The sequence below is a fragment of the Streptopelia decaocto genome (genome assembly GCF_964273445.1).
Source record: "Streptopelia decaocto genome assembly, chromosome: 7".
Taxonomy (NCBI): Eukaryota; Metazoa; Chordata; class Aves; order Columbiformes; family Columbidae; genus Streptopelia; species Streptopelia decaocto.
Genome location: NC_138661.1, coordinates 3,012,849 through 3,037,431, shown reverse-complemented (window position 1 = coordinate 3,037,431; position 24,583 = coordinate 3,012,849). Strand labels below are relative to the sequence as shown.

Genomic DNA, 24,583 nt, shown 5'->3' with positions numbered 1-24,583 from the left:
ACCCCAACCCTCTGAGCCTTTAGAGGGAGCCTGGAGAGGGTTAGGGGTCCTGCGCCATGGACCAGTTCTGTGCCCCGCTGGCTCACACGCCCGCACCAGCACCTCCACCAGTGCACAGTGTGGCAAAAAGCCTGTGCAAGTACACAGCAAGTACAAAAAGCAAGTACACCCAGCCTGTGTACTTGCATGTGAGAACATAACGTGTGCAAGGACATCTGCAAACAGGACTAGAAAGGCAATTATAAACCCAGTCTGCACACCTCTTCTTACCTACTCTCAATTTTTTCTTATTCTTCTGCTCAGATCTTTGGTCCATTGAGGTGTGTGTGATGATATTCACCTGCAATAAGGATGGTCTTTTATTAAACCTTTGCAGCACCTACAGCTGAGATTCAAGACTCACCAGTGCCATAGTAACATGTGTGCACAGAGCCTTGTTTACAGGGCAAACCAGGAAGGAGAAATGTCCTGGTATCCACAAAGAGACACCTGGCTGTACATAGAGATCAACAATATAAACATGTCAGTATTGGGGCTCATTACAGCTACTGGAAACCCAGCTGAGGGAATTTTGGGTGTTACTCATCACAGCTTACGGCCAATACCTCCCTCCAGGTAAATCCTACCCAAAAAGTCCCAGGCTGAGGCTCCCCCCTGCTTGTATTGTCCCTACAAGCCCAGCCTGAGTCCTTGCACCGACCATGCAGCAGAGAGAAAGAACTGCAGCACTCAAGTGCCCAGGCAATCACCTCACAGCTTTACCTGAGAGACAGAGGCTGCCACAAACCACAGATCACGGAGACGAGGCCCTACAAGTCAGTTATGATGGACAGCTTTTTATTTCCTGGTGTTTTAATTTAACAAAGTGCTACATTCCATAGTTACAGTATGAGGAGTTGTTCTTGTCCGAAATAGAAAACCACAAGAAAGCGCAAGGACTGCTAATATCGCTCTATGGAAGCAGTGCAGTCCAGAGAAACCTCACCTAGGTGAACATCTGGAGTCAGAGACACCTTTAAAACCCAGCGGCTGTCGAGTGCAGATGCATTTCATCAGGGCAAGAGCTGCACGTCAGGCAGGCTGGTTCCTCCCGTTGGAAATGGGGCTGTGGATGCTGAAGCGGGTGTGTGATGCCTCCAGTAAATTCTGTTTTGTGCTCTTGAGAAATCCCAAGCTGGGCATCCACAGGAAAACGGAGGTGAGCACCTCGCCTTGTGCTGAGTCGAGGGGTTATTATTGCTGCAGCAAAGTCTCCGTCGCAGCCGTTGCATGGGGTCAAGGCTGCGTTAGACATGTCACAACCCACCTCTGCATTAAGGGGTGGGCAGTTCACCCAGCACAGAGGATGAAGAGGACCCTTCTTGGCTGCTTTTTCTTGTCCTGTGTCTTTCAAAATAATCTGCTTGTTTGGCAATGCAGAGGTATCAATTAAATCTGTAGAGTGTTAAGAGACTGGAGACTTCAACTCCAACTTAAAACTCTCCTCCCCTCCCTGTCTGCAGTCTGAGAATTTGAAGCAAATGAATCAAACTCCAGGGGTCGTATAGAGAATATTTTGAAGAGGCAAATCCAAAGTCTAGTGGCTTAGAAGAGTAGGGAAGGAGCTGAATAATTCTTGTGCTTTAAGGACCTCCAGAAATGACACTGATGTCAGGGGAGCTGCAGAAAACACTGTGTTCCAAAGGCTCCTACAGTCTTCCCTGGGATCCAAGGCTGGTTTTGACTGTCCATCTTGCTTCCACATAAAGAAGAGCTAAGCTGAAGACATGAGGGACACCCAGGCTCTGGGGCAGGTGCCTGACTGAAAACATCTGTTCAACAAACACCTCCGCTTCAAATGGGCATCAGTCGGGATCTCCCTGCACTGCTGAGCAGCTCAGAAATTCAGCCTACCAAAGCAGTCTTCTGCCAACAAGCAGGTCCCAACCAAGGCATCTTGGTTTGTGGTGTTCAGACTGAGAAACAGGCCTGGGAGTGAAGCTGGACCTCAAGCAAAAACTTTGGGCAGCTCTTCTATCCCACAAGCACAGACCAGAGAGCCAACAGAGAACTGTGCGTGCAGCTGGGCCTTCCTTGGCCTACAACTCCCCTCCATGCCCATTTTGTCCCACCATACTTGCCATATAACCACTCTGATATTTGAAACCACTGTCAGCCCCATTTGTGGGACTGCTGATTTCTTAAGTTCATTACATTGAGGAGAAAGAAGAGGAATCTTAGAATAGTTTGGGTTGAAGGGACCTTCCCAGCTCCCCCAGTGCCCCCCCTGCCATGAGCAGGGACATCTTCACCAGCTCAGGTTGCTCAGAGCCCCGTCCAGCCTGGCCTGGGATGTCTCCAGGGATGGTTCAGCCACCACCTCTCTGGCCAACCTGGGCCAGGCTCTCACCACCCTCAGGGACAACAATTTCTTCCTCACGTCCAGCCTGAATCTCCCTCCTTTAGTTTAAAACCATCACCCCTTGTCCTATCACAACAGGCTAAAAAGTCTGTCCCCATCTTTCTTACAGGCCCCTTCTAAGTACACAAAGGCTGCAATAAGAAACAGGGAAACTGTCAGTGTTTCACAAAACGTGGATTTATCAGCACAACAAAAGGCCATGGCACCTCCCAGCCAGCCCTCCCAATCCATCAAACAGACAACCCATCCATAAAGCTCTTCCTGCACGGCTGGAGCTGCGGGACTTAGACCAGCAGCCTGGCTCAGCCAGCCCTCCTCCTCCCAACCAGCCAGGAGCTCTGCGTTACTTAACTTGTGTCGTTGTCGAACACTCCACATGAACAGGGAAGCGAGAGGAGCCTGTCCTTCACAGGCTGCTATTGCCAGCACCCTGCTGATCCCCGGCTGCCTGGGTCCTGCTGGTACATCTGCTCTGTTCTGCGGTATCGCTGACAGCTCCTCTTTTCCAGTGTTGTTTTGATTCTCTCTTTCAGGCTACAGTTGCATGATGCAAAGGACTCAGCCAGCCCAGCTACCAACCTTCCTGCTCCAAGCCTTGGCTGGACTAAAGTAAAGCAAGAACATCTTGCAGCTGCCTATGTAGCCTTGTTCCCAGCCTGCCTGGAGCTGTACTTAAAGGTCAAGCCTTTCTGGAGATGATCTCAAGCAAACCAGAATGGAGGGGAAGTCATTCCACCTTGCAACTTAACTCTCATCAAGCCTTGCCAGGAACAAATCATCAGAGAGCCCAAGGGACAACGTTTCCTGATTCCTGAAACTGCAAGACACTTCCCAACCACCTCCAAGCTCCAAGAGACCTGGGAATGCGAAGGAAACAGAGAGATCAGTCCAGAAGAAAAACTTCTTAGTTACTGATCACTTAGTTAACTGATCACTTGCTATGGAAGAAAGAGGCTTCAACTTTGGATAGAGGCTCCTGGACTTCACATTGGGCTGTTAAAGATGTGGGGCTGCTTTTAGCAAGGCAAAATTGTCTTGGTCAAAGTCTCAGGAATAAAAAGAGAGATGCAAGCACAGTAGAGCCCTGTCTGGGAAAGCCCATTCTAGAGGGATTGGGGTATGAAGACTCCCCAAGATGTTGATGGACCAGGTTTTACTGTGCCTCCCCCAACCCATGCACTCAGCGGGATGGATGTGCAAGGGACCATGCACAGCTCTTGGACTGGAAGACTAGCATCAGTAGCAGCATTTTGAATATAGGTTGTCCTGCCTGTCCTTCTTGAGGTGACTCAGTAGATGTGTGGGTAAGGCCTACAGGAAAGAACCTGGGCTCTGAAGAGCACTGCTTGATGATCTCTGGCCCAGAGGAGGTCCTGACCCTCTCAAGAAAGAACTGAGTCTTAGGAGGGTTTCCAAATGTCCTGTCTCCCTTGTAGACCCACTCACACGCCCACAAGACACTTGCTTCCCATCATCTGTATGTGCCCTTCACAATCTGACAAGCCTTTTCACTTCTACAGGGAATTAAATCTGCACGTACCCCTCCTCAAACTCTTATCCATCCCACTTCTTCAAAGACTCAGTGGGATTTAATCTCAGCAGATGTGCAGTCTGGCCTTACTTGCCTCGTCAGGTGGCCTTTGGCAACAGCTGCTGCTCCTTGTATGAAGAATAATTCCCTACACAACAGTGATTCCCACCTCATGAACATAGATATTTTGCATAAATGTCAGACTGAAGTCACTTCACAACCAGAAGCAGAAATAAAGTAACACAGCCCTCTTTCTAGCTGTTTTGACATCATTAGCTATGAACCCCTCAACACCGACAGTCACCGCTCCGCAGTCTTTGGTGCCTTTCTGCATTTGGTGATCTGGAGACAAGACCCATCCAGATGCCCCAGAGGTGCTGCCGTTCATGCAGCTTTCAAGGGCTGAAAATTCCATTTCCAGTGGGTAAAGGAGACAGATCTCCACTTTCATCTCTAGGTGAATGCAGCCTTGTGGAAGAGATGAACCAATAACTAGTGTCCTTCAAACAGGAGGCAGAAGCTGATGAAACCCCTGACCTGCCTCTTCTCTTACCTCCTTGCACACTGAACAAAAGCTACGAGGTCCATGCAAGACTATCCGTCAGTAGGTGAGCGCTGGTATTTATTGTGCTGTAACAGACAGTGCTGGTTGAAAATGGACTAAGATTTTTGTTGTGAATCAAGTGTCGAGGCCATTCCTGTGTGTCTCCAAGAAGCGTGGAGCAGAGCTGAAGGAAGAAAGAAGGGGTGAGAGTCGGGGAACTGAGTGCAGAAATGTGCTTCAAACTGTATCAACAATACTGTAGTCGGGCACTTCTCAGGTGGCAAGGGATACAGTTCAAGTGTATAACTCATTAATTAAGCAGAGCAGCTAATCTTAGCACTAATGAACTCTAGCTCAGGTTATGTAACATTTAAAAATTAACAAATCAGACAGAAGTCATTCACAGTAAAGATTTCCATTCCCGGGTTAGGTGAGAGCTATTGTTATGATTAGATTACTGCCAGCCAGGACCAAAAACAGCACACCAGGATAACAGGAAAAAAAGAATCATCCATATGTATCAGCTCCAGCTGTAACAAGACGCACTGTGGATCTGAATGAGGCGCCGGGTGCGAATGTGGAATCTCACTACAGTATCAAAACACACGTCACTGGGCGGTACACGTAGAGCAGAGCATGCCGTTTCGCCGGGGTGGTACCGACCCCTGCTCGGTGGCTCGGGGCGGTGGAGAGCAGCGATGCAGCAGAAAGTTGTTTGTTCTCTTTGTTTGGTTGGTTGTTTTCCTCCCCCTCCCTCTTTTGCAAAGTCACGGGCTCTCACAAGGGCACTGCAGTTCGGTTCAGAATTCATCTTCAGAGCTGTCAGCTAAGAGCATGACTCGGTCTTGCATGCTGTTAAATTCCCGCTGCTGGGGGAAGAAAAGAAACATGAAAGAGGTCCACATGCAAAAGGGAAATAAAGAGTATTTGCATCCCCCTCAGAGTCTAACCGAGAGGTCCTGGACACTTCAACCCAAAGAAAACGTAACCGGGCTGCGCTCGTGTCACAGCCAAAATGGTTAAAAGGAGAGTAGGTGGGACTGGAGTTTTCCTTTGCAGTTGCCATACCTTTCTTTTATGTCTCTTTGAGCCATTTCTCCTTCGGCGACTCATAATCTTAATGCTGTAGAGTGCTCCTAGGATAAAGAGGGCTCCGGCTATTCCGACTCCTACAGGAACCAGCATCCCCGACATGTACCCAGCCTGTGTGGAAAACAGAGAAGCAGAGCGGCACTCACAAGACCATCCTTTCAGAGACGTTTTTCACCAGTCTAGGACTGTGATATATCCCTACACTGCTTCATCAAACTTTATTGTACTTGAGTCTGTATCACCTGCCTGCAAAGGATGAGCCCGGCTTCCAGGATCAGTAAATAAGGCCTCGACCAGCTCCATTCTAGGATCAAATTGGTCGAGAAATGTGGGCAGCAGGTGGAGGGAGGTGATTCTGGCCCTCTGCTCTGGTGAGACCCCCTGCAGTGCTGGGCCAGCTCTGGGTCCTCAGCACAGGACACACATGGACCTGCTGGAGAGGGGCCAGAGGAGCCACAGGAATGATCCGAGGCTGGAACAGCTCTGCTGGGGGACAGGCTGAGAGAGTTGGGGTGTTCAGCTGGAGAAGAGAAGCTCTGGGGAGGCCTTATTGCAGGCTTTCTGTGCTTAAAAGGGGCTGATAATAAAGATGGGGACAGACTTTTGAGCAGGGCCTGTTGCAACAGGACAAGGGGTGATGGTTTTAAACTAAAAGAGGGAGATTCAGGCTGGACATGAGGGAGAAACTTGTCCCTGAGGGTGGTGAGAGCCTGGCCCAGGTTGGCCAGAGAGGTGGTGGCTGAACCATCCCTGGAGACATCCCAGGCCAGGCTGGACGGGGTCTGAGCAACCTGAGCTGGTGAAGATGTCCCTGCTCATGGCAGGGGGGGCACTGGGGCAGCTGGGAAGGTCCCTTCAACCCAAACTGTTCCATGATACCGGTAACACCACGGCTCACTCACCGTCAGCTTTTGCTAACAGATATTGTCTTGTGATAGCCGAGACAGTGTTTGCCCACCTATAGGAGAGGAAGCAATTTTGGTGCAGATCTTCAAGCGCTGGGGTGAAGTTTCTGTCAATATAGATGCATGTGTGATGGAAAACCACAATGACCACGGGCGGGTAATCTCGAGCCACAAGAAAGAATTGTGACCACCCAAACAGCTTCACCACGTGCTGTGTAAAGTAGGCTGAGTGCTGCTCCAAGCTCCCCAGATACCACCAGCGTAAATCAAGGCACAGGTGTATGTCTGGGGGCAGTGGGAGCAGGCAGAGGAGAGCACAGCGCCGGCACAAGAGCTGGTGTGTAAAAGGCACCAGGTTTGATGGCAGGTACCAGCCAGGGAGCAGGCAGGACGGGTGATGAGCTGTTTTTGGAGAATGGCTGCACTTTGAAGCAGGGATGCTGACTTTCATCCTGGGAGGTGGATGGGAAAGGGACCCAACATCCTCCTGGCCAATTCTGACTGCTGGAGTGTGTCTTATCATGGTCAAACTGCTCAATATACCTCCAGCAAAGAGCACAGGGTCTTTCAAGAAGATGGACCCAATTTGAAATCACTATATCTCTGCAAGCATGGACTGCCCATGAATGAAACTCTTACCACTGGAAACGGCAGGGCAGAGAGTTTCAAATTATTACTGCTTGATAACTCATTAACTCATTTGTAAGTTTTTGTGTAAATGTAAAATGTTGCCACTGTGAAAAATACTGGTTTGAAACTGGGTCCATCTTTTTGAAACACCCAGTAATACATAGGCCCCATGCTTCCCAGAGACATGTTTGCATGGGGAAAACAAGTGCCCTGGGACAATAATGTCATATCTCAGCACAGGGACAGCAGAAGCTGCTCCCAACACGTGCCGCTGGGTCTCTGAAGGAGCTGAAGTGCGAAGCCAGGCTGCGCTCCCTTTTTGCAGGAAGAAGCAGCAGTTTGCCCTCTCCCAGTGCAGCTTGAACCACCTCAGCTTTGTACACAAAAGCTTTGAACTAAAAGCTTTCACTTTGCATGGGAAAGGGTGGCTTGCATGAACAGGACAAAGATCTAGAGAGCTGATATCTCTGGTGACCAGTGATAGGACCCCAGGTAATGGCAGGAAGATGGGCCAGGGAGGGTCAGTTGGACATGAGGAAAAGGTTCTTCACCCAGAGGTGCTGGACACTGAACAGGCTCCCCAGGGAGGTGTCACAGCCCCAACCTGACAGTGTTCAACAAGAGACTGGACAACGTCCTCAGACATATGGTGTGATGTGGGTCTCTTTAGTTTGGAGAAGAGGAGACTGAGGGGTGACTCATTCATGGGGATCAGTATGGAAAGGGTGAGTGTCAGGAGGATGGAGCCAGGCTCTTCTCGGTGACAACCAATGGTAGGACAAGGGGCAATGGGTGCAAACTGGAACACAGGAGGTTCCACTTAAATTTGAGAAGAAACTTGTTCCTGGTGAGGGTGGCAGAGCCTGGCCCAGGCTGCCCAGGGAGGTTGTGGAGTCTCCTTCTGTGCAGACATTCCAACCCGCCTGGACACCTTCCTGTGTAACCTCAGCTGGGTGTTCCTGCTCCATGGGGGGATTGCACTGGATGAGCTTTCCAGGTCCCTTCCAACCCCTGACATTCTGGGATTCTGTGAACCGTGGGGTGTCCTGTACAGGGACAGGAGTTGGGCTCGATGATCCTTGTGGGTCCCTTCTAGCTCAGGACATTCTATGATTCTATGGGCCGTCCTTAAGGGAAGCCTGGCAAATATAAATCAGCTCTAATTCATCAGCTATGATCCATATGTTTGCATTACCCAATAAAAAAAAATTAAGCATGAGTAATTTAAAATTACACATTTAAAAACTTAATATTATACACTTAAACATTTTAAATCCTTTGGAAAATATTCCCAAGTGCATGTTATTTTATATATTACAACTTGAAATGAAAATTAAACCAAGTTTTAAAGCAACAAATTGGTTCAGAACCCTCTTCACCATCCTCACCTAATTCAGGCTGGGGGGCTCAATGGAGTAAGGGTGGCAGGTACGACCTGGCTCCCTCCCTCATTACCACCGCCTTTGTTCACACTGCAGGAATGGAGTCCTGTGCTGTGGCACTACAGCTTTACCCTTCGCCATCTGCTCCCCCCAGACCGGATTTTACACCTTCCAGGGGATGAATGCACAGTTTAGAGGACTATCAGACAGCTCTCAGCAAGCCTCATCCCATTGCTTACAACCTCACCTTCACCTGCACTCCCAAACCACAATACAACTTCACAACACTTGCTTACACATTAATTGTTTTTCTTCCATAATCCACTGAGTTTTGGGGCAGAAAAAAGCTATTCAGTGCGCACTGCCCTGCCTTCATACTCTTGCCTTACAGGACATTCTATGATCCTGTTACCTGAAGAATGAAAATACCTGCTTTCACCTGGGGCAGACATAATGCTAACAAAGGCTGCTTCGCTCTCCCAAAACCCTCTAGATCCTGCTTGGGGCTTTAAATAATAACAACTTTGTGCCTGGATCCCAAGGCTTGAGGGATCTTCATCCACATCGTGCAGGTTCCCTGCCCTCCCAGAAAACCCAGCAGATGCGCTTGGAGAGGCTGTGCCTGCGCCCCCGAAAAAGGAGGTTAGTGAGATCACAGAGAAAATATCGTATCTCTGCAAGGCAATTAAGGTGCTTTAATTGGGTGACCTAATTAGTGCAGCATGGGCTTTTCTATTTGTGGAACTTTGCTGCTGGCGTGGGTGGTGAGGGGAGACTGGAAATGGCTTTTTAGCTGCTGCTCAGCTGAGTTGCTGTGTCAGAAACCACTGAACTCTCTAGCCCATCCACAAGCCTTTATCATGTCTGGCCAGCCCATGCCCTTTTACAGGCTTCCCCCAACAGCTGGACCAATGATTTCAACCCCAAAATCCTGCAACATGAAGCAGGTCCAGGACCTGTTGTCCCCGCGCTTCTGTGTCACGCAGCCCAATTCGTGAGGGACTATCTGCAGTTGCTTGATCAGAAACCCCATTTCACTGGCAGCTCTGAAGCCACATTTTTACCCTCTTGCCAGTGGGGAGATGCAGCTTCTTTACAGATCCTAGGGATGCTTTTAATACAGCCAATCCATGACCATGACCATCTTGACTCTGCTGGACTTTAAGATAACAGCAACAAAGGGTTTCAGAGGGATGACATGCCCATTATGCAGCACGCCAAATGCAACATTTGCCCAGTGTTTGCAGGAGACCAGACAATAGTATATTATAAATATATTATAAATATATATATTCTATAAATCTGTCACTGACCCTACACTCCCCAAGCCCTTCCCTCTCCCAGCAGGGCAGCCCTGATGGACACAGGAGGACACATCTCTTAGGGATGGGGCCATCATGTGCCAGGATCCTCTCCTAGGTGGAGGGATTGGAAAATAGAGAGGACAGGGCTCTGCCAACAGCAAATGAGAGGGCACATATTATGCTGATAAACTCAACAAGGAAGAGGAGGAAACTAGGCGAGCAGATTTATCTAGGGGTGATTTGCTTCACCAGCCTGTAGTTGGGGGAGTGTTTTTTTGTTGGGTTTTGCCAAGGGAAGACGTCAGCAAAGCAAAAGATCTGCCTCCACACATCTGCCGTTCCCCAAAGGAGGGAGCTGGCTCAGGGCTGAGTCTCTCAAGTGGGCACCAGCAGACCCCCAGTTACACCAATGCCATGCAGTCCAACATCTACCTACAAGAGGTTCAGACCCTCCAGAGCAAGCTCTTTGGAGACTGGACCATGCAACACCCACCTCTGCAATGGGGGAGGGCAGAGGTAGCCAACAAGGTGCCAAGAAGAAAGGAGTGAAAGCTACAGCTCCAGTGAGAAGATGCCTGATGCCCCCAAACTTGTGTTGTGCCAATGGGCAGGTCTGGCATGAGCAGGTGATCCCTTCGTGCTACATTCACTCCAGCCAGTCGTGGTGTTTGCTTTGTACCCTCACTGGGAAAACCATCCTCTGCCCTTTCGGTGTTCGCTCGCGCTGAATCCCAGGCCAAGGTGCTCTGCTAAGGGCATAGACCACACTAGACATGTCTCCTTCCTATTGTAGGCAGAAAAGCAACTCAACAAGGGCGAGGCAGGAATCCACCTCAAGCCCTTCCACTCTCCGGTCCTGGAAAACAAATACCCAGACCCTGCCTCTCTGTCCAAATTTGATGGTAAGATGCTGCTGAAATCTGGTGGGGATCACGTGGGAAGGCTGAGCTCATCGACTAACAATCTGCTTCAGCTTAGAGACATATTTTCAGGGGCTGGAGTTTCTTATCGAGTCATTATTCCTGTGTGCAATTCTGTGCAGAGAGAGTGGTCAGGCATTGGAATGGCTGCCCAGGGAGGTGCTGGACTCACCATCCCTGGAGGGTTTTAAATTGAGATTGGACATGGCACTTAGTGCCCTGATCTAGTCAATGGGCTGGAGTTGGACCAAGGGTTGGACTGGATGATCTCTGAGGTCTTTTCCAACCCATTCGATTCTCTGATTCTGTGAAATACCCCTCTCCCTACTCCTGCTCTTAGTTACTACTCGTTGGGCATGTACTGTGGATTTACACCACAACATACAACTGTAGCATCTGGTTCACTTGCCTCCCAGAGAAATTTTAAGCCCTTTCTCAATTGCCTTTGTAAAGATAATGAACTGCACTGACGAGAGTTTCTTTATTCCTGCAAGTAAAAATGTTTTTCCTTTTAAAGTAATTGAAACACTGAGCCTCCTACCTTATCTTTCAGCTTCTCCATCCAGCTTCTCACTGAAAAAGAAGACAAAAAAAAGATGCAATCATGTTACTTGTTATATTAGTTAGTAACGAATGATAATGATAGTATTAAAATAGGCGCTAATTAACCTGACAAGCTGCTAACACTTTTCTTTAGATTTCCTCTCTTCTCATTCATCAAAAAGAGCAAATGCAGCAAATCAACACAAGAAACACTCGAAGCGAGCTGGCAGGCAAGAATATCACTTTTGCCTGTGCAATTCACATCTTCAGAGTGACTGAAAAAAAGGAAGATTAAATAAAGTATTTCGGGTTGTGTGTTTTTAACCAGCATTTCTCATACACACAGTGGGATGAAAACCTTACAGTGTGGTTATCCCCTTGCGCTCAGCTCCTCCCATAGATAACCTTCCCTCTTTTTGGCATAGCCTGTAAAAATGCCTTAAAAAGGTATTATTCCCTGGCTTCTATTCCCCTATATTTTTGGAAGCAGCCACTATCTGCTTTGGGAAGTCACCAGAAAATATCAGAGGAATTGGGATAGCACTGGAGGTGCTAAATTACTAAACCAAGTAAATTCATACTGCCATCTCAGAGACTTTCATTTCCTAACAGTTAATAGAAGTGCCATGAAAGATGATATCCAAGAATGAAAAGTCTTTAATGGCATGTACTTTGGGATGAACTATTCAAGCTAATCCCAAAGAACCACAAGGGCTGAGCAGCGGGGGCAGGACTCATTAACTCCGCATTTGTCTGTGCTGCACCAAGGACGAAAGAAATGCTCAGCCTTTGAGAGATCCGCTGATGTGTTAACGAATTCTTACTCGTAGGTAAGAGGCAAGAAAACAGTTAAATGTTGGGGTTTTTCAGGGTCCAGCAACTGTGTTTTAAGCCCCGCTCAAGGATCCCTGTTCCGCCAGGAGGACGATGCTGGAGGCACAAGGGGACTCTTGGATGCACCAGTGTCCTTCTGAGGGATATTTCTCCCAGGATGCATTAGATCTCAAATGTAACACACTATTTATGGAGCGACACCCTATTTCCAAGCCTGCTTTCTCAAAAAAGCTCCCTTCAAAGCTTTCATTAGCTGTATTAGAGCCTGTCTGTTGGCAAAGGCACATATAGAACTCAGGGAACCATCCTATTGAAATGAGCCTTATGTGAGCGGGCTGGGTGCAGCACCAGAAAACAGCCTTTTTCTCTCTCAAATACAATACGGAGAAGCACAGCAGCTAGGAAGTAATAAGACTTGGCCCAGACATCAGCATCACTGAGTTAAACCACATCATTTTACCAAGTTTAAAGTAACTTGAACGCTCCTTTTTTAACTATTAGTAATATAACACTTTGCGAACAGAAGGATCCCAAATTACCTGGAGGTGAAAAATGTATGAAACAGGCACAGGAGTGTACACACAAGCTGAACTATCTCTGACAGGTAGCTAAATAAAAAGATTTTATTATCCGGGAGACACAGTCACCCACAGCACTAGAAGAGGATAAGGTGTCCACTTTTACCACCTTTCCCACCATTAGTCCTGACCCGCATGGACCAAGCCATAGCAAACTCAATTGATGAAGGTGCCATCACCACATCCTCTGCCAGTTCAAGCCTGCATGATCTGAATTTCTGGTATTTCACTCTCAGAAGGGCAGGAAACACAAGGTTCCCCTGGGTTACATTTCTCAGCTGGGTTTGTAGGTGCAACACTAAAACACTGAGTGTAAACGTAGACTATTACGGGGAGCTCCTACACCATTGCCTGACAGGTATGGCATCACCAAACACCCAGAAAATTCTGCTTAAACCCACAAATATTACAAACCAAAGGAATTCACCCCAAAATTCTTGCCGAAGAGCCTTCTCATCCTTTCATGTTTAACGATGTTATCGTCTTTTATTCCAGGCTGAAGGGAAGAGGGTTGATGGTGACTCACAGTCATGCAGTAGAATCATGGAATCGTAGAATCATTCTGGTTGGAAGAGATCCTCAGGATCATTGACTCCAACTATAACCTAACTCTGGCACTAAACCATGTCCTTAAGAACCTCATCTGCACATCTTTTAAACCTCTCCAGGGATGGTGACTCCACCACTGCCCTGGGCAGCCTGTTCCAATGCTTCACAACCATGTATGTGAAGAGTTTTTTTCCTAATATCCAATCTGAACCTACTCTGCTGCAACTTGAGGCCATTTCCTCTTGTCCTATCACTTGTTACCTGGGAGAAGAGACCAACCCCCTCCATGATATAACCTCAGTAACAGCCACATTATCAAAACCACAGTGCAGGATCTGAAGCGTTGGACCAACGTCCTCTCTGCACATCCAGACAGCTGCACGAGTCCACGCGGTGCTGCTGTGATGCTCAGTTGGCCCCAACTCAAACTAAGCACAAACCCTATGTTGACACGTCTTTGACAATAATTACGTGGGATTGGCGATCTCATCAACAGTTGACCCGCTTACTTGCAGCTGAACAACGGTGCCCCTAAAGCAGCAATTAACTCCGGAGTATTTCCGACAAGTCGGAGGCAAGGGCTGATCTAATAATATTCTACTACCTATTTTCAACAAACACAAATTCTAGCTTTGTTTCCCTCTGTTCTGCAAAATAACAGCAGAACGTCCATTGGGACCCAGAGACGACACTACAGTACAAATCTTTATTTGCTGTTTATACAATAGCTCATTATTAAAACCAACCTTGTTTTCAGCCATGTAAAGCGCATGCCAGATGCCTCCGTGAATCAGCCTGAGCCGCGTTAGAAACACCAAAGGTGATTTCTACTCCAGCCTGGACGCCTCCAATGCTCTGATGCAGCCAACAGGTTGGCTCTGGCTGGTTGAAAGCCCCCTGACCTGTGCTAGAGGAAAATAATGAGCCCAGATTCGGGAAGTTAAAGCAGCAAGAGGTCAAAAACCTTCAGTGTCCCAGGAGAATTTCATTCATGTGCAGGCCAATGGTACCTGGGGTGGGTTAGAAGGGGGTGGTCAGTAGGTCAGAGAGGTTCTCCTGCCCCTCTGCTCTGCCCTGGGGAGACCACACCTGGAATCTTGTGTCCAGTTGTGGCCCCTCAGTTCCAGCAGCACAGGGAACTGCTGGAGAGAGTCCAGCGCAGCCACCAAGATGCTGCAGGGAGTGGAGCATCTCCCGTGTGAGGAAAGGCTGAGGGAGCTGGGGCTCTGGAGCTGGACAAGAGGACACTGAGGGGGGACTCATTCCTGGGGATCAATATGTAGAGGGTGAGTGTCAGGAGGATGGAGCCAGGCTCTTCTGGTGACAACCAGTGACAGGACAAGGGGCAATGGGTGCAAACTGGAACACAAGGAGGTTCCACTGAAATATGAGAAGCAACTTGTTGGGGGTGAGGGTGGCAGAGCCTGGCCCAGGCTGCCCAGGGGGGTTGTGGAGTCTCCTTCTGTGCAGACATTCCAACCCGCCTGGACACCTTCCTGTGTAACCTCATCTGGGTGTTCCTGCTCCATGGGGGGATTGCACTGGATGAGCTTTCCAGGTCCCTTCCAACCCCTGACATTCTGTGATCTGTGATCAGCGGATCCAGTTCCCCTGGGCAGGAGAGGACACCTCAGATCTGCAAGTCAAGTCAAGGAGCACCAGTTTACCATGAACTACAAACACTTTTAATGCCACTAATGCACAAAACTGGTTAAATGCCTCCAAGGAAATGACCAGTGTGTCATTGAAACCGAGCACTTACTGCTCCAATTAACTACCCATATGTGGACACTGTGGGGTGTGGGTAGGAGATAAAACACTTTTTCAAGTTAGAATTGATATCTGTGCTAAATGGCTAACATCAATTAATCCTGGACTTTAGACTCTAATTATGCATCACCATCCATAATTAATATTCTGGACTTGGTCGTGGAAGAAGAACATTGTGGATGTACAAAAATACAACACTCTCCAAGAACACTAGGTGACTTGCCAATGAGGCCAAGCAAATAATTAGTAAAAATTACTCTAATCCATGTATTTTTCATACTCTCCTTTGTTTGCTTTTTTTTCTTCCTTGATAACTGAGAAATACTTTAATTGGACTGCATAAATGTAACTACTCCTACATTTATATAATCCTTAAATTACATTCAGCCCTTGGAAGGCAACCGCGAGGCTCACGTGGCCCCCGGTGAAAATGAGTTTGACACCTCTGCTCTAATCCATGTATTTTTCATTGTCTCTTTTTTTATATTTTCAGTGCCTGATCACTAAACATCCTGAAAAACTGACAGTATTTGGGTGTGAAATTGCTAACAAGTGTCTGCATTGCTGGCTTGTCTTCCCTGGCATTTCAAGGACAGTGACTAGTCCCAGCTCTGCCTCGGCTTAATTTTGATCCCTCGGTTTCACGGGGAACCGAGTTAGATGAGTGTGGAGCACTTCTGAAAATTACATGCATAATCCGACATTTCCTCAGTGATTTATATAATGTCTGCAACTCTGCAAATTAATTTTAAATAATGTATAGCTTAAGATTAAGCAGGTCGGGAGTGCGGAGGAGGAGCACGGTTGTCTGGCACTGGCGTCAGAGCAGCCCAGGATGAGTTCAGACAGTTACAGATGCACTGTGCTATTTTTAGTCTTTTTTACCCAGCTTTCCCCTTCCAAATGTGCAGCCAGCTATTAAAAAGCCACGGTGCCAAGTGAAGAAGTCAAGTTCATTTGCAGAGGTAAGCAGCAACCTGCACTGCCTGCCCGGCTCGTCCTTGGAGGAACTCGGTCCAAAAGGACAGTCAAAAAGCCCCATGAGGAAAACCCTTCTAAAACTTCAGGTTTTGCCAGATGCAGGTTGTGGATCCAGGAGGTGATAGGTGGCATTTGAGGGTCTGTGGCACATGGCACTGGATGGCCCAACATCATCGCTGAACTGTGTCCTACAGCTTTGCATCCCTACAAGAATAGATTCAGTCAGCATACTCAGGCTGCTCGGTTGTTTATTGTGGGGCTCCTCTTTACAAAGGGGGTGATCAGATATAATTTACAATAGAGAATTGAGACGGAAGAGGTTTGGAAGCTGCCTCCAAGTTCAGCTGGAAGGATCCTCCGACAACGAAGTGTTTGCATGATTCACATCAGTGAAAAACTATTTGCCAGTCTTGATCAAAGAAAATGAAATTAATGTAGCATGACAGACCATATTCACCACAAATCTAAACCACACTGACACTTCCCTCCCAGGGAAGAGGGTGAGCTCTTGGTGCTCTGCGCAGGGATCTGGCAGCACCCTCAGCTTATGGCCTTGCAAAGTCTCACCACAAACAACTCACCTGAAACGAGAGGGGATGTCAACTGAGGACAAAGATCTGGAAAAAGCACACAAAGCATTTACTACACAGTGGTTCCCATGGCTACTGTGCATCCCCACCATGGGAAAAAGTGGGCCCACTTGTACTGATATTAGCTGTGGAAACAGGGCTTCCATGGACCTTCGTTCACAACCTCACTTCTTGGTGCTGTTCAGAGGACTGTCCACCTTCAAATAAGACTGAGGGGTGACCTTGTTAATAGTGATCAATATGGAAAGGGGGAGTGTCAGGAGGATGGAGCCAGGCTCTTCTCGGTGACAACCAATGATAGGACAAGGGGCAATGGGTACAAATGGGAACACAGGAGGTTCCATTTAAATTTGAGAAGAAACTTGTTCCTGGTGAGGGTAACAGAACAGTGGCCCAGGCTGCCCAGGGAGGTTGTGGAGTCTCCTTCTGTGCAGACATTCCAACCCGCCTGGACACCTTCCTGTGTAACCTCATCTGGGTGTTCCTGCTCCATGGGGGGATTGCACTGGATGAGCTTTCCAGGGCCCTTCCAACCCCTGACATCCTGTGATTCTGTGATTTGTTGGTCAGGTCTCTCGAACTCCCTTTTATTCTGGAAGCTCCAGGGTGCTGGGTGCCAGAGCCAGGCTCTACCTTCAAGCCTCACCATAAATCATCATCAAACCCCTCGCCAAACGCTTTTCCTTGCTTCCTTCACCACCCCCTCTGAAATCAGAAGCACAGGTCCTCTGGGCTTCATGCTTTGCCGACTTTTAGTAATCCTAATTGCCTAATTATCCACTCCAATGGAATGATAAAGCTGCTTAATAATACTGTTCACTTCTCCTTCATTCTCGGATAAGAAAATGCAAAGACCTTCTGGTGGAGATCTCGATCAATAATTCATGTTCTCCTGCCATCAGTTCTGACTCCCTTTTCCCCTCTTGTATATCCTGCTGCTTTATCTTATCACTTTAGTTCCATCCTATCACACTGTTTTAATTATATTCCCATTTTTAACCATGATCTAAAGCAATTCTATTTTTCCATAGCAAAACCAGCACATTATCCCTCTGCCCTGGGTATCTCACTGTATTTTCAAATCCAGCATTTCCATCTAAATTCCAGAACTTCATCTTGATACTGATCAGTATATCCAGCACAATTCTCCACCATGACCACCAAAACAGCAGTGAAAATGTGGCACCCAAGCTCCTATATGCTCTCCAAAGGGCAGAGAAAAGGCCTGAAGGATGGTTTTATGGATGGATGGAGCCAAGGAGCACAGAGAGCAACAGTTTTTGAGCACTGTAAATACCTGGTGTGGATGTTGTGTTTGCTCTGCCTTGCTCTGGCCAGGACAAGGTTTTTGTCCCACCCACAGCTACAGTTGTTTTAAGGTAGGAAAAGCCCGGCTTGGCACATTTGCAACAGCACGGAAATTGTCGATACGTAGTGAGGAGGCTTTGTGTAGGTCATGGTATGGTGAAACATAGCTGCACCTTGCAGCTGATGCAGCTCAGCACATCTCCCATCGCCTTTTTCCCCAGGACAAACTTATTCACCTCCTCCGTGGTCAATGGGGCAGAGTCCAGTTGAGGCCTGTATCCAGTGCAGGGCCTCAGGGGGCAGTGCTGGGGCCAATATTATTCAATATATTCATCAATGACTTGGATGAGGGAATAGAGTGACTGTCAGCAAGTTTGCTGATGACACCGAGCTGGGAGGAGTGGCTGACACTGGAAGCTGTGCTGCCATCAGAGACCTGGACAGGCTGGAGAGCTGGGCAGGGAAAAATGTAATGAAATAGAACAAGGGCAAATGTAGAGTCTTGAATCTGGGCAGGAACAACCCCGGGTTCCAGTATAAGTTGGGGAATGACCCGTTAGAGAGCAGTGTAGGGGAAAGGGACCTGGGGGTCCTGGGGACAGCAGGGTGACCATGAACCAGCACTGGGCCCTTGTGGCCAGGAAGGCCAATGGTACCTGGGGTGGATTAGAAGGGGGGTGGTTAGCAGGTTGAGAGAGGTTCTCCTTCCTCTCTACTCTGCCTAGACTAGATGATCTTTCGAGGTCCCTTCCAATCCCTAGCATTCTATGATTCTATGCCTGGCTGCTACCCTGCTCTCCCTGTTCCCTGCCATAAAATGGCTGGGGTTTGGGGTTGCTTCTGGTTGGAGCTAACAACTGGTGGTAGTCAGGAGGAGTAACATTTGTTCCTGATGGTTAGACTTTGCTAGAGACCCGGCTGTCAGAGCAGCTGCCTGTATAAACCTCTGCAGTGAGAAAACGGGACGTTACTGTCCTCTTGAGCACCTATTCAACCTCTGTTACATACATTGGAGCAAGAGATTTGCTGTAGTTAGTCCTCCTCTTCCCTCACTTACATGCACAATTTCCAAGCTGTATTCCTCATTCCAGCAGAGGAGAGCTGGTTAAAGTATTAAAAATAGAGAAAAATCAGTCCATGTGCACCAAGCAATCTGCCCTATTAAGCTTGAGAGGTAGGACTGCACAAACCTCATGAAGTTCAACAAGGCCAAGTGCAAGGTTCTGCACGTGGGTCAGCACAAACACAGTGGAGAATGGATGGAGAGCAGCCCTGAGGAGAAGGACTTGGGGGTGTTGGTTGATGAGAAGTTCAACAAAGAGCCGGCAATGTGTGGTCACAGCCCAGAAAGCCAACTGCACCCTGGGCTGCATCAAGAGGAGCGTGGCCAGCAGGTCAAGGGACGTGACTGTCCCCCTCTACCCCACTCTGGTGAGACCCCCCTGCAGTTCTGTGTCCAGCTCTGGGGTCCCCAGCGTAAGAAGGACATGGAACTGTTGGAGCGAGTCCAGAGGAGGCCACAAAGATGATCAGAGGGAAAAAACAGTCTCAGGACAGGCTGAGAGTTGGGGTTGTTCAGCCTGGAGAAGAGAAGGCTCTGGGGAGACCTTTTAGCAGCCTGCCAGTACATGAAGAAAACCTACAGGAAAGCTAGAGAGGGACCCTTTACAAGGGCATGTAGTGATAGGACAAGATGTAATGGCTTTAAACCAAAAGAGGGGAGATTTAGATCAGTTATAAAGAAGAAATTCTTCCCCACGAGGGTGCTGAGGCCCTGGCACAGGCTGCCCAGAGAAGCTGTGGATGCCCCATCCCTGAAGTGTTCAAGCCCAGGTTGGACGGGGCTCTGAGCAACCTGGTCTAGTGGAAGGTGTCCCTGCCCATGGCAGGGGGTGGAACTAGATGATCTTTAAAGTTCCTTCCAACCCAAACTATTCTGTGATTATATTACCATACAGATCTCATCCCTTTCTCTTGCAGGTAAGATTTTCTTTTAAATGAGTCTAGCGAGAACAATTTTGCAGAAATGCTCCGTGCTTCATCTGCTCAGCTCTGAGTAGTTAATGGCACAAGGCTGCATCGCCTCCTTTTCCCTAAAAAATACAATTGCCAATTTACTTACTAGCACAAATAAATAATACAGAAAAGAGCATTTGGCTGGGAGGCGGCTTATTTTTAATCCCAGAAGAAAAACTATTTCTACTCGATGTGAATTTTGATGAATGCATTTCCCTGCATGCCCAACTCGAGAAGACTTGAATAGAGCCAAATAAGCAAATAAAAGTCAAACTGACAATTACCATTTGTTTTTCAGAAAAAAAACCAAAAAAAAACCAAAAAAACCCCATCAAAACGTTGGGTGAACTTTGAATTAATAAAGTGAACTTTACTAGTTACCATGCAACTGTCTGGCTTATTAACAGTACCAACTACACTGCCCTTCTCTGTAAACTCAGTTCTTCCCTGGTGCCTTCAAAACACTTGTTGACACAGACAAACTGTTTGTTTCTCCCTAAATGGACCCAGACAGGCTCAAGATGTTAAAACAAAGCCAAGGCAGAAAACCTCTCCAAATCCTAAGGGTAAAAGGTATCAGCAGGACGTTTCTGTGAATTGGCTGTCACAACTTGTTGTACAATTAAACATTTACTGCATTGCACCGTGTCCAAAAGTTGTGCGCACTTTGGTAGGAGAAATGCAGATCTTGCTCATGGAAACATCAACGTGTTCACCAAAAAAAATGCTGGACCAGGTTCTTTACCGCTCTGGCCTGGCACAGCTCCTAGAGCAACACATGGACTTAGTAGCAACAAGGCTTCAACTCTGCCAGGGGAAATTTAGGCTGGATATTAGAAAGCAATTCTTTACAGAGAAAGTGGTCAGGCATTGGAATGGCTGCCCAGGGAGATGCTGGACTCACCGGCCCTGGAGGGTTTGAAACTGAGATTGGACATGGCACTTAGTGCCATGATCTAGTCAATGGGCTGGAGTTGGACCAAGGGTTGGACTGGATGATCTCTGAGGGCTTTTCCAACCCACTCCACTCTGTGATTCTGTGATTCTGTGCTTTAGCTAATGGGTCTTCTTGTGGGCTGAAAATGTTCATGTCCACCAGCTTTCACTCATGACATAGTCACAGTGTCCATATTTGGAATATAAACTATTCCTAAAAACTGAATTGGGATGCCTTATGTACTAACCGGCTCTGCCACTTGTAGCTAGTCCTCCTCCTCTGTAAAACGCATGTCACCATCTGAAAGGGAAAAACTGTTTGCAAGACTTAAGGTATATCCCACGAAACTTCAGGCAGCTATCTGAGATGCCCAAATTACAATTCCATCTACCTTCAGCTTCCAGAATCACTGAGAGAGATTGACACTTGCACAGCATCATCCCCCCAGGTTGGCCAGAGGGGTGGTGGCTGAACCATCCCTGGAGACATCCCAGGCCAGGCTGGACGGGGCTCTGAGCAGCCTGAGCTGGTGAAGATGTCCCTGCTCATGGCAGGGGGGGCACTGGATGAGCTCTGAAGGTCCCTTCCAACCCACACTGTTCTATGATTCTATGTGATGTTATCTTCTGTCCCACTCTCTGTAGTCCAGCCTCCATACCACCAGTCTTACTGGACCAAGCAAAGAGAAATACCTTAGAAACCTCCCCAAAAAAAGCTAAAACGCAACGGCTGCTCTACAACATAAATGCACCACAACTGCAAGATCTAATATCCTGACACTAAAAGAAAATACAGCGTGGTCTCATAGGCAATGGTGAAAAACTCCAACCCCTGGGTTCCCTTGGCTGAGATGTAACAGACCCTCATTTGGGTCTCAAGGGTTTCCAAGCTTCTCAGAAGGTCTTCATGCTGCATGTCTTCTTCAGCTCCTCTCCAAGGGAAGCAGAACACACAAAGTGGGGTTTCACAGCAGTTTTTTGTTGCTCTTTGGAGATTTTCAATCGATTCTCTGGGTTACGGGAGTCGGGGTTAATAGTGCGGTGAGCAACGGGGGCGCTTGCAAAATACGTCTGTACAGCAAAACTTCACAAGAATTCAGAGTGCAGGGATTAGCAAGAACTCTGGAACAGCTCTGGAAAAAGCACTGAAAAAGCACACTAAGGCTTTCTTTCACAGCACACGCGGCTCTTCAATTGCTGCTTTTATGTAGGAATAGTTGGGTAGCGGTACGTAAATAAATGACACACAAGAGCTATCTTAAAAGCGGTATTAAAGCTGCAAAGTCAAGACTCATGAGTAAAGAAACACTCTATTTTGTATATTCAGCAGGATGCCACTTCTATTTGCACATTACTTTTTCCTCAGTAAAACAAATGACTAATGGTTTATGTTTATCTTCTTTTCATCCACCAGAGCAGGAAAACTTCCTTCTGCTAAAATTTTCTTTAAAAGTCTATTGCAAGCACCATGGAAAAGATTTTGGTCCAAATAGTTAAAATTTGGTAACGTTATCAAGAACTAGAATATAATAGAGTATAAATCAAACAAATGGAATTATTGGTATGGCTGTTACTGTCAGGTAAGCCACATGCCTTTGCAGATGTACACGGCAATGCCCTGTGGGGGAAGCATCACCATTCTATAGCAAGCACATCTGTATGTTTTTTAAAGAGCTGTAAGGTAAGCTGAGATCCTTAGTTGCCTGTTTCCTGATTTATAGCAGCTGAGGACGTGGCCCTAGAACATAAACTCTTCCTATTGCCAGCAGGCTCTGTGTTGTGTTTGCAATCTGCCCCAATTGCCTTGGGGATGAGAGAAGATAAAGAGGGATAAAGAACGCACGGAGCCGCCCTGCGGCACTTGGGAAGCTGTGGAATCTGATGCTACCGAGAGCCAAACTGCAAAGATGGATCGGGGATCTTTGTACTTACATTAAGCCAAACTTTTAGCCCTTTCTGGCACCAAGTCCCCCTAAAATCGCTGGTGGTTTTGCCTGAGCCGCAACTGTAGGATTTAACTCCATATACTTGTAGGAAAAGAACATGAAATGGAAACTAGTCCCATGCTACCTTTTAACGCGAATATCTCAACAAGCCTATTTTCCGCTCCATAACCCAACACCCTTTCCCATAATCTGGGAAAGACAGACACATTTTTGCAAAATTAAACATTTTTGCGAAGTAAAACTAAACGGCAAGTCGCTGGGATGGGGGGAGCGAAAGAGCTGGAGAGGCTGCAGACGGGGAGCACCTCGCGCATCCCTCTCATAAACAGCATCTCGTTTCTATTGCAGGACGGCAGCAAAGCCACGGGTGCTGTTATTTGACTAAATACTTCCCAAATTTACAGCTGAAGCCACATAATTTTCCCCTTTACAAAGAGGAGGGAGAGTTTCTCCATGCAGCTACTCAACCCTCTCTAAATGCAAGTCACACAGCACTTCCCGTCCTCCCGACACAGCCTGTGTCCTTATCTGCTTTAAAGGATCAGCAGCTAAACTGCGGAATATCTTTCTGTACTTCAGTTTATGTCTGATGTTAATCAGGCTCAGAAAAGATTCTTGGTTCGCGCTTTTTTTTCCCTTCCATAAAGAGCAAATGTAATTTTCAGAATCATTTTTCCCGGCGACGCTGTATGAAGGATTTGCCTACAGCAAGCAAGGCTGAAATAGGGACTTTTCCATTGTTGTATTTAAGAAAAAGTATGTGCTTTTCTTATTTCAAGTTTTGGCCTTTATTTTGTCTGGCGAGATGCAGCACTCTTCATGAAACGACATGAAGATCAATAAAGTACTAAATGGCTGGAAATGAAAATGATGGAGTTGACCTTTAAAGGAAAAAATAGATACGGAACTGTGTTTTCAGCAAACAATTATTCTAGTAATTAAACCACAAAGCCCTGAGCATCGATTAGATGCTGGAAATAAAATCTGATTATCTCAGAGACTCGTTTTAATGCAAATACTTAGGAATGCAAGCGCTACCCAGAGTCAGTCGCAAAAGGAAAATGCACTTGCTTATATTTGCTAATAGAAAAAGTCTGATCCCACGTTCCTCTTGCATCAAGAACTGAACATCGATTCCCGCTGTGATTCGACACCAAATGGGGACTTAAGGTTCCTGACACCGGTTCGATAGCCTTGCAAGTGACTTCTTGTATAACCACAGGCAAGTAAATTAATCTCTGTTATTCCATTTCTCATCCTTACCATGAGTATTAAGGGTATAATATATAATATTTAGTAGGTCTTTTCTCTTTCGGTTGTGAGTTGTGTCAGAGCCTCTTCCTACATATTTTAATAGCCCCTACTGTCACACCTTCATCTGGATGGGATGTTCTAGAAGCTAATACAGTGCAAATATTAAATTATAAAATGGTCTTATTCAGAAACAAATGCTCTTTAGGGGGCCATTATTTTAAGTATCAAAGTATGTAGGGTGCTAAAGCAAAACAAATATATTCTCCACTCCCTACCCTCATTAGTATCCACTCAGACTATATAACCAGTTCTTGAAGATAGAACACGCAAAAAAAGTTTCTAACAAACATTTGCAGGGAGAAGCAAATGGTCTAATAAATATAGGACCAAAGAGGGAAGAATTCTGCTGCTCTGAGCATCTATTTGTGACAGAAATGGAACCTGATCTTACTTTTGCTCCAGGAAGGAACATGAAACATGGGACACTGTCACATTATACACCCGTAGTGTCCACTGATGTCTTCAATAACATCAGGAGACTTGTGAATGCTGCCAGGAGAAGCCCAGCT

At 47.1% G+C, this 24,583-nt stretch overlaps 1 protein-coding gene across 1 annotated transcript in view; it reads right to left on the bottom strand.

Annotated features, from left to right (window-relative positions):
• Nucleotides 1-5,276: 5,276 nt before the first annotated feature.
• The window catches only part of ARMH4 (armadillo like helical domain containing 4), a gene marked incomplete at both ends in the record, with an annotated part of 65,553 nt that continues 46,246 nt past the window's right edge, over nt 5,277-24,583 (bottom strand). The window contains 3 exons of the mRNA XM_082058084.1: nt 5,277-5,345; nt 5,545-5,679; nt 11,251-11,282. Of these exons, the coding sequence (XP_081914210.1) occupies nt 5,277-5,345; nt 5,545-5,679; nt 11,251-11,282 (236 nt within the window). The remainder of the gene's footprint in view (nt 5,346-5,544; nt 5,680-11,250; nt 11,283-24,583) is intronic.